The 10208-nt window shown below is 34.8% G+C and overlaps 1 protein-coding gene and 1 long non-coding RNA gene across 3 annotated transcripts; one reads left to right on the forward strand and one right to left on the reverse strand.

Annotated features, from left to right (window-relative positions):
- LOC109949540 lies at positions 696–4270 on the forward strand. 2 transcript variants are annotated; one of them, XR_002271989.1, is made up of 4 exons: positions 696–1071; positions 1438–1602; positions 2520–3088; positions 3774–4270. It is a non-coding gene; the product is annotated as an uncharacterized LOC109949540 (long non-coding RNA). The 2 variants fall into 2 exon arrangements; XR_002271988.1 differs by having other exon boundaries at positions 2520–4270.
- On the reverse strand, positions 7061–9700 carry LOC18774770 (mediator of RNA polymerase II transcription subunit 7a). The gene is made up of 5 exons (XM_020564968.1): positions 9139–9700; positions 8735–8800; positions 7861–8031; positions 7702–7775; positions 7061–7274 (listed from the first exon to the last, which is right to left on the reverse strand). Exons 1-5 carry the CDS (start codon positions 9265–9267, stop codon positions 7193–7195), a joined length of 522 nt encoding a protein of 173 aa, XP_020420557.1. The 5' UTR covers positions 9268–9700; the 3' UTR covers positions 7061–7192.

A 10208-nucleotide genomic window follows, 5' to 3' on the forward strand; every position in this document is an offset into this window, starting at 1 on the left:
ACTGGTTTCCAAGCAATTCCTGCACGAAAGCTGCCAGAATCAAACCAAAACTATTACTCTCTCTCTCTCTCTCTCTCTCTCTCAGGCTTAAAAGGAGGCTCAGACTGAAACCAGAAAAGGAATAAAGAGATGTTTGATATTTCATGACTTGTCACTAGTCCCTCAGTCCATGCACACCAACCCTGATTGCCACCCCACGTGGAAAGTTGGAAACTGATGTAGCAGCAGCTGGTTGGCTCTGTTGGTCTGCTACAATATTGAGCCCAACGCCATTTCAGTGTCTCTGCTTTTAAGCCATCTGGTTGTGCTTTCTTGGCTTGGTTTTGCTTTTTTTTTTTTTTTGGGTCTGAGTAATTCTGGACATTTTATTCTTCTGGTAAAATACAATGACTTTCCACAGTGAAACTTTAATTGGCAAACAACAGACTTTCAATTTATTTTTATTTATTGAAAGTTGGCAAATCCAAAGAATTAATGGGGCAAGAAATTATCAAACAGGTTGCTCTCAGAGTTTCGTGCGGCTGTACGTTTTTCTAAATTGTTTTAAAAAATAGTCTAGCCATACGGCTTTACCTTTTTGACAGTGGTGCAAAGGCATTGGGCGGGTCTATACTTGATTTTTATGAATTTTTTTGGGAAATAGCCCTAAATGTCACCATTTTTATAATTGTAACTGAAAATACCACTCATTTCCAATTTTTTTGCAATTATCACCTATAAATACATACTTATTGCCCATTTATTGGCCAGATAACACTTTTGGTTAGTTTTTGGCTCACGAAGAAGAAGATCAAGAACAACCTACAAAACCCATAGCTTTGCCCTCAAAACCCAGTTCTTCCTCTTCCTCTCTGTTTTATTCTCTACCCAAATCCAATTAAAAGGGTGACATTTTGAGCTATTTCCCTATAATGGAATCGTGCAAAGCCCCCAAATCCACCCCCTTTTGACTTAAAACAACAAATCCACAAACCCTAACCAGTGAGAAAGGGAGCTATTTCAATGGCGATACAGACCTCGAGCCCGAGCAAAAGACATGCTTTAGGCGAAACGACTCAAAGCACTTCTTTGGTAAGCTTCCAATTCGATATTTCCCCACTTCTGTTATTTGGATTAGAGGGACCTTATGGCATAGAAATAGCGACAACATCAAGAAGTAAAAATGAAAGACTGAAACTAAAATCTTCTCGCCAAGTGCAACCGTTGAATTTCACGATAGGTTAAACTGTACATGTTTGGAATTTGAAGCAATTGAAAACATGATTGTTGTTTTTATTTTATTTTTCAATAGAAAAAGACAGAAATCAAGGTTTCTAGTATTTAGTGCATGTATAACATTATGCGTTTATAATGTTTTGCATAGAGTGTGAACTATTTCTACAATATAATTTGGAGGGAGTTTCTGTGGGGAGTTAATTCTTTAATCTGTCAATGTAGTTTGGAGGGAGTTTCTGTGTGGAGCTAATTCTGGGGCATTTGGAGAAGGAATAATGCGTCCAGTTGTCTCTGTAAAGATAAGTTTTTGTTGGGAGCTATTTTCAGGGCATTTGGGGACCTGTAAAGACATGTATTCAGAGCCAAGCTTATCTTTGTGCAATTCAGGTATGATCATAGAGTACAGATGTTATCGATGTAGCATTCACGGGTAATGGGTAAAGCTCAATTTTTTGGTATGCAATCATATGGATGGAATTTAACTTGATGTAAATTATATGTAAGAAAGTAAATTTTTGAGTATTGGTATCCAAATGTATGGTCCCTCCTCAACCTTCCCTCTTTTCTCTTATTTTCATCATGATGGGGATCAGGGAATTAAGAGTCTTGAAGACTGTTGGCCTCTTAACTCAATCCTTGTGTACCATCCAAATAGTTAGTTTGGTTTTGGCTGAATTTTTTTGTTTGGGATTGAGAACGTTAACAGGATTTTAGATGGACATCTCATTCATCCTTCTTGTAACTACATTTCATTAATAAAATCTGTGAGTGTTATAAGAAAAATTGAAGTAAAAGAATATATATATGTGAGGTTGTGCGACATGCAATCAAGTTCACCATGAGGCCATTAGTTCACTGTAAAATACTGGAGGTCTTTGCCTGCCAACAATTGCGGATTTAAATTTTCTTTCATTTGACAGATGCTGGTCCACACTTGCAAGAGATGTGTCATTTAGTGGTCTAATGGTATGTTGAATAGTGATAGTTTGTATGCATCACCCTTTTTCTTTTGGCCTTTCTCACAATTGCACTAGGAAAATACGACTGCAACTCCTAATAGTCAAAATTTATTCTTATAGTATTGCTACTTCTTAACATGCACTCCCCCACACTTGCTTATTGCTAGATTTTGTCCTGAAAAGGAAAGAAATACCCTGTTCTGGTCATTGGTGAATCATAGGCAGTTAAGCTTTTTGCCTCTAAAAGATTTAGTTGTCATTATCCTGTTTCTCCCTCCCTAATATGGTTCTTATTTCTAGTATATTAGTTTTGTTTCAAATTATGATTTCATCTGCACTATGCAGGTTATGTTCTATCTGAAGGCTTGAAAGATTGAATAGAATATGGGAAGCAAAATTACATGCAATCCAAATTTCCATAGTGGTGGTATGTTTGAGGGACGCTTACAAGAAGGTTTGTCTAGTGGTGGTATGTCTTTAAGTCTTGTATAATTGAATTCAGTATTTTTTGTAGGGTGATATATACTTGCCTTGATTCATTGATGGATTATGGAAGTTAGACATGATAGCAAAATGGCCTAACATTTAGTAGTTTTTTGTAAGGCCTAACATTTACGTCGAAAATTTTCTATGGTTCATTGGATGGATTATGGAAGTTAGACGTTATAGCAAAAGGGTTTATCAGTTTCCATCTAATGTTTTTGTTAATTTAGTACAAGGGTGGTTGGATGCACATCTCAGAGGTAGCAAATCCAGTTTTAGCTCTTACATTAATGGCAGCACTGCGAATTTCCAAGAAGGATTGAGCATGTCAGTAGATAAAAGGGATTTTACCTTTACAAAGGAGCTGCATGAGAAACTCGCACTAAATTTCTTTCCCATCCGATCTTGTTTGCAGATTGGGGAATGTTTATGTATCCAATTAAATAATTTGGACAAGATTTTAATGATGTTTTCATGTAATGTGTGTGTATGTATGTTTTTAAGACAAAGGAAATTTAGTACATATGCGGATAATTTAATGCCTGGTATTGTTTTGGAACCATAATCATTGTCAATCTCATTGTCTCTTTAAAAGATTGCTGTGAAATTGTTACTTCATTTTCTTCTTTCCTTTGTTTTAAGATATTTTTGTTTGGAGAAAAAGAACTCTGTTTTTGTAATCTAAAAGACTAGGTATTTATGTCCCACATCTTGGGACTAATTGAATGTGCTTTTTGATATTGAAAGGAAGCTAGCAGCATCTTTGGTTGAAAAAATGAAGGTGTTAATGCTGAAGTAATTTCTACTTGATTTCAATTTGCCTATAAAACTTGTTGACTGGTGCTCAACAAGTTGGGTTTTTGTAGCTTGAATTGCCATATAATTTAGGTTTGCTTTTTGCATGTGAGTGTTTTAATGGATTGGATCTTCTACCTGTATGTTTGTCAAATCTCAATCATGTTTCTGAGATGAGTTGTGCAGTAGTGTTGGTTGAAATTAATATGTTATTTATTCATTGAAAGCATATTGTTTCTCGACGGTGAGTATTTGACCAAACTATAATTTGCTGTAGTTTTGTCTTGACAATTTATGTTTCTTTCTCTTTTTCTTTTCAAGTTGTATAAGGAGAAGAAAAGCCGCACCCAACTCGTTTCCCTGTGAAGAACAAATTTGAGGTTAACAGTTACAAAATGTGTTTTAGCTGGTTTGTGCAGACACTGATGTGCAAGTCATACACTAGCGTTGGAGACCATTTTGTGCATAATTTAATGTGTAGACAAGGAGTTCTTTGAGATGCCTTCTGAAGACAAAAGCAAAGCTTCTATTATGAGAATGCTAAGCAAACTTGCAGCAAACTGTACACATAATTGATTATGCTTGTTATTATTAGTAAGGACATCTAAGACATTATGTATTCTTCTTGTGGAGCCGTATGTTTCTAATATTTGTGTAATGTACTTCATACTGTTTTTGAGGTCATTATTATAATGATATGAAATTTTCATACATGGTTATTATTTTTTATGTACTATTTATTATCTGTAGGAACTGAATATTGTAATAGTTCAACAATTAGAACATTATATAATATGGGAAAGAGAGTACAAAGACATCAATAAGGTACTTGTTTATTGCCATTTTATTGCTTTGGCATTGGTTGTCTATTGCCGCTTTATTGCTTGTTTATTGCTTTCATATTGCTTTTGTATTGCATGTCTATTGCCACTTTATAATCTACATATAATGGAGTGGAAGCAACTATGGATATTGTCAAAGTTAACCATTCTTATATTGTCGTCTTTTATGTATCAATACTGTCGTATACGTGACTGCCATCTCTTGCTCAAGATCCCAAATTTTTCAACTAAACTGAATTTAAATTTCATTTAATGGTATCAAAATAATTACATGGTCTCCTAGATATCAGAAGTGCAATGGAAAATTAATGAATTGATCTAGACAAATAGAGACCTGAAGTGATACACATCAACCTTTTTCTGTGAGCTGATTCGATAAATAGAAATTGTCTGGTGCTTTTTGTCTTAAGAAGGGTGGTTTAACTTTGCCTTATTTGCTTTTGGTCTGTAACATTATTTCTCATTGGCTGTTCTTGGAAATATTTTTTTTTTCTTTCTTTCCTTGTGTATCCCTTAGAACTTGGCTTTTGCCTTATGGAATTGTAGATGTTTATTTGTATGTAGTAATGGTGGATTTGTGTGCAGTGAGAATTTCTAATTTCAAGTCATGTGGTTGAGTTTTGCATATATGAAGAATTATTTGTTATTCATACATTAATCGAACTCTTTGAGTTTGCATACAGTCAAGTATTATACATAAACTTTGTGGAATTTTTAAAAACCTTTGGTTTGGGGAAAAGAAATGTACATGTCAATTTCATAACTGTAAAGTATAGAGATGGTTACCAAATATCATGTTGAGCACTGTGACCCCTAAGTATAGAGATGGTTACCAAATATCATGTTCAACGCTGTGACCCATGCAAAGTTAAATTGCATAAATTAGTTTACTAGTTGTTCTTTATCGTTTTGAAGATTCATTACTTGTTCCAAAAATTAGTTATCCCTATTAGATCACATAGTGTTTGAACTAATGGTTATCACCTTAATCCTGCCTTTGCTTGCTCGGAGAAGCTCCGCTGTTTCCTTTTTTTTGTCAAAAGGTTTAATGGAGAGCTATCTATCCATTCCAAATTAAATTCATGTGTTCTTTGTTTTCCTTATAGGAAAATTGAGGTCAAACAATGGTCATATGTCAAAAATGAAAAACAGAGGAAGTGCATAATTCGTTTTTGCCTAAAATGCAATAAACTAGTGATATGTTGGTGATACAGTAGTGATAGAGAGGCGATAAAAGGGTGCTAGAAATTGCTGTTTCTGTTTATTTTGGGCTTTTTCTTTTGTTTCATTTCATTTACTTAGCTTTAATAGTTGGATGATTACGAGATGAATTTGTGTGAATTATTAATACAACAAGTACATATATGAAGATTAAGACGAAGAACATATCGTATCACCAAACATAATCAAACCACCAAATGTAATCATCCTTTTCTTCAACCCATCACGAAGCATTTGCATATTTATTCATACCTTCCCTTTTGTGTACATTATTTTTTAGTTATTATTATTTTAAAATAATTTCTTACAATGTCTTACGGTGCAATTATATGCATCTGACTGCCTGTTTTTGAAAGGCACGTTGTTTCATTCTCGTCGTCGTCTTTTTTTTTAATGAAGTAGGGCCTAAATCGTAAACCCATTGATGAGCCGTACTCAATATACATACAGTATAATGGCAATATGTGGCCAATATACATGCACTAGAGAGGCAATATTAGAGCTATATAACCACAATACAACAGCAATAGGAGCACAATATACATGCAATAGGGTGGCCATATGCATAAAATATCTATGCAATACAAAGGCAATATTAGTACAATACACATCCAATATGAGAGCAATATTAAGTCAATCTACATACAATACACACACATCCATTACAGACTACAATTTAGACATGCAAAATAAATCGCCACCAAACCCTAACAATACTATCCTGCGAAGGGAAAAGGAAGGCAACACTTTGACATTGCATCACCCAGCACCGCATGAACCGAACCAGCACTCACCCTTACTAGAGGTCCATCAAAAGATCCATGTCTTTGGCCTTCCTCCTCGCTGCATGCACGAGGCTAGGATGTTAAGCGAAAAATAAACAGAAAATACAGAGCATAAACAAAACCCCAGCTATTTACAAATGACCTACTAATTCAATGGCTCAAAGCCAGTTAGAAAATTGTCATATCCACTTTGTCAAAGTTGTGCTCACAATGGGGTCTTTTTGGACACAAATACTAATAACTAGCTGCTAGCAATACCAATATCCTATGATCAAAGAGTCGTTGTTCAGAATGTATGCATGTCGTTTTTCTATTATAAATCAATTGTTCAAAATCATTGCATTCAAATTCATAATTAAGCTCACATATTTATTATAAAAAAATTTTAAAAAAAAAACTCAACACTTATCAAGAGCCTATTATTACATCATTGTATTCCAAGAGCATATTACCCCACTATTGTATTCAAACGAGCATTTTTTTATATCTAAAAGCACATTTTGCTTTGCAAAATTGTGTATTTAAGGAGCCTATTGCTCTGTATTTCAAATGAGGCAAATATATAGGTTTGATTTTTGTTTATCCCCAAAACCTCCCTAGGCTACAGTGGGCTGTAGCCTTTGTCCTAGTTCTGCTAGTGTATTCTAGGGTTCTTGTAATGATCTATTCACTTTGTCGAAACTATGTTCTTCTTTGCCAATCGGTAAATAAGAATTTCAGAGCAGCAGAGCAAGAGAGAACACTATCATGCACTCTATCAAATTGCTTTTACTCTGATTACAATGACAATTGAACCTATAATTTTTCTAATACATGAAGCATGATGAAGGTATTAAGATGCAACTGTCCAAGAGGCTTCAATCGGCGGCAGAACGAACATGAGCACACGCCCTTACTTTAGCACAAAAGATGCGCCGGTGTCCTCCAACGTTCCAATATAGTCCTTGAGAAGTCTCTGTGCTTCTTCTCTCCTCCTAAACAAGAAAGTGAAGCAAATAGTCACAAGAAATTATGTAACATCCAATCCACATGGCAGATTGATTACACAGTCACAGTACCAGTAGATTTAAGGAATTTATATGCATCTTCGAACTCTTACACTGACCATGCACACACCGCTGTTTACTTTTAACATCATAATTCAAAGTTGAAAGAAACTAAAAATCAACATTTCGATGCCTCACATACAAGAACAAGGGAGTTTTTCTACAACAACTTCTACAATGCACCAAAAGAATAGCCTAGTAGATTCAAGTACTTTTACTCTAAATAAAATGCTATATAAGCGATTCATTTAAATGATCGAAGGACAAAGAAATTTTCTTTCAACTGTTTTGGAAAACAAAGCAAAACATTTCAGCCTCAGACCACAAATATTTTCAGTAATTTTTGAAAGCATACCTCTTTATATCCTTCACAGCTTGTTTACGACGTTGTATCTGAAGTTCTAGAATGTGAATTAACGTTGCCCTAGCCTGTATGATAAAATACATTACAAAATAAAGTACCTCAAAACACAAACCAATACAGTGCATTCTAAGACCCAAAAAACTATCTTACTTGATGGGGACGCAATGAGTTGAGAAGATCATGCAAGTTCTTGAAGATAAGAGATATATCTTCCACACTCCTCGCGTACTGTGATGGTCTCTCTACAAGAATATCAGCCAGCTCCAAAATGTGCAGCTGCAATTCTCTGTTAAGTGACCTCAGTTCCTTCTTAAAATCTAATAAGGATCACAATTTTTGTCAGAGAAGCATAAAACATTTTAGAGGGGAAAAACAAACACATGCATATGCACAAAATATATATATATATATATATATATATAAAGAAAACACTAGAATAAACAGACATACACGCATGTGCACATGCAATTCTTTTTTGTTTCTTGTTAGTTATTATCAATAAAATCATACTCTGCAAACCAGATGATACATACCCCCTAACATTCTTCTCCTTTCTAGAGAGGACATTTGTATTGCACTAAAGAAGGCTCATTAAGGGATCATATTTTAGTTGTAATGTCGAATCTATCATGCATGACAACATTTTCTAGTATGGATTGGATATATGCCATAGCCTAGAAAACTATGGCAATCAATCAGAAATGTGGAATAACTTGAACCAAGAAAGTTGTAGATAACTGTAACCAAGAGAACATTTCTCAGTCTAGTAACCGTGTTATAACTTAGCAAAGAAAATCTCTCTTTTGCTAACATCTTTCCAAAGAAAATTATAGTTAACTAGTTTAAAAAAATGATAAATAATAATAAGATAATTCAACCAATGCTAAGAAGAAACTGCAATAAATGATGATTGCAACAATGCTTGAAGCAAGAAAAAGTTCACATTAATTCCTAAATTTCAAAAGCAGTAATTTCACATGACAATACAAATAATTAAAACTGGAATGGAGGGAGGCATAGCAATGTTTGGGCCTTTTGGATACAGTTGACGCACTCCCTGATCTTCCAAGCTCGGAAGAATGTCATCAGTCTATATAAAATAAGATAAAACTAATTAAGAAGAGATGACAAGGAAAGCAAAGAAATCATACATTGATAACATCAACACAGTAAATTATAGAATTACACATATTTTCCAAACTCAACATTCAAAGCCAACAACTTTAAAGGTACATATATGACATTCCTGGCTAAAGCAACTGCTATAAAGGAGAGATGGCATTCTTCAAACAGTAAATTCAACAAACTTTACTTTTCACCAAAACTTCTAGTATCCAGTCATTAGTGACAAAAGCAATTTTCAGAAATCAAATTATACAGTTTATATCAATTTTGACAGGAAGAATGCAAAGAATGAGAAAAGCTCACTGTGTAATTGCCACCATAGCAAATGTATGTCCCTTCAGGGGGCAGCTCCGGAGCTGATTTGGGATCTTGCAAGTAATCTTTGTAGAGCTTATAATACGGTGGTGGTGGTGGATATGTCGTTGTAGCCATTGCCAGCACCTTCTGGCCAAACCTAAATCAACCAAGTTTAAAGAAAACAATCATGCCAAGCGCAGCTCTCCAAATCAAACAGAAAACAAATTGAAATAACCTAATAGAAATATTAAGAAATCACCCAATTATGTACATAGAAACACTGAATTTAAACCTAGAAACACAGTCTCCTTTGCATCACGACACTGACACCTAAAGCGAACACATAGCCACACAATTGTTTAAACCAAACCATAAACCTACAATTTCCTTTTAACAGAGACAAAGTACCCACACCTCCATTTGCATCTCCACCACTCTATCACCCAAACCACAATCAAATGCATTCTACCAAACCAAAAATCAAGCCCATTTAAAAATTCCATAAACAAAACATTCTCAAAAGATTACAAGGAACCTGAAACCATCCCATAAATTAAATCCACACCTCCATATGCAAAATTTGATTATAAGCATGTAGATTCCATAAGTCCTTTTTGACAATTACCCATCCATAAACAACATCCCTTCCTTTGATTTGATTCAAGTAAATCTGAATATTGTGGAATTAATTCTTGCAGAAATCACAGAGCAACCCCTAAACCCTAAAACCCTAAACCAATTTCGAAGAAACCCCTAAACCAATTTCTTACAAATCCATACACCATAAACCAAATTCACAAAAACCCCAAATTTCAAAGAAAAGGTAGATGAACAGTACCTCGTGGATGTCAACCATGGAGTTAAGCTTGGATGAACAGCCACCGCTGAGGGAGAAAGACGATTGCGTTGGAGAGAGAGAGTTACACGAGGGAGAGAGCTGAGCGAAAGAGAGAGATGGGTCGAAGAGTGAGATAGAGCCAAGAGAGTTGAGAGAGAACCCAATTTCTGGAAAACTGATATGGTACAATCAGTCCACAATAAAGATGTATTTATAGGTGATAGTTGTACAAAAATTG

This window comes from Prunus persica, chromosome G6 (assembly GCF_000346465.2).
Source record: "Prunus persica cultivar Lovell chromosome G6, Prunus_persica_NCBIv2, whole genome shotgun sequence".
In the NCBI taxonomy this organism is placed as follows: Eukaryota; Viridiplantae; Streptophyta; class Magnoliopsida; order Rosales; family Rosaceae; genus Prunus; species Prunus persica.

What these genes read in the sequence shown, in the direction of transcription:
- LOC18774770 (XM_020564968.1), bottom strand. Translation starts at nt 9,267, where the DNA reads ATGGCTACAACGACATATCCACCACCACCACCGTATTATAAGCTCTAC. An exon ending in ACTCATTGCGTCCCCATCAA is followed by an intron (nt 7,776 to 7,860) that starts GTAAGATAGTTT and finishes TTTATCATACAG; the next exon opens with GCTAGGGCAACGTTAATTCA. An exon ending in GCTGTGAAGGATATAAAGAG is followed by an intron (nt 7,275 to 7,701) that starts GTATGCTTTCAA and finishes TTTCTTGTTTAG; the next exon opens with GAGGAGAGAAGAAGCACAGA.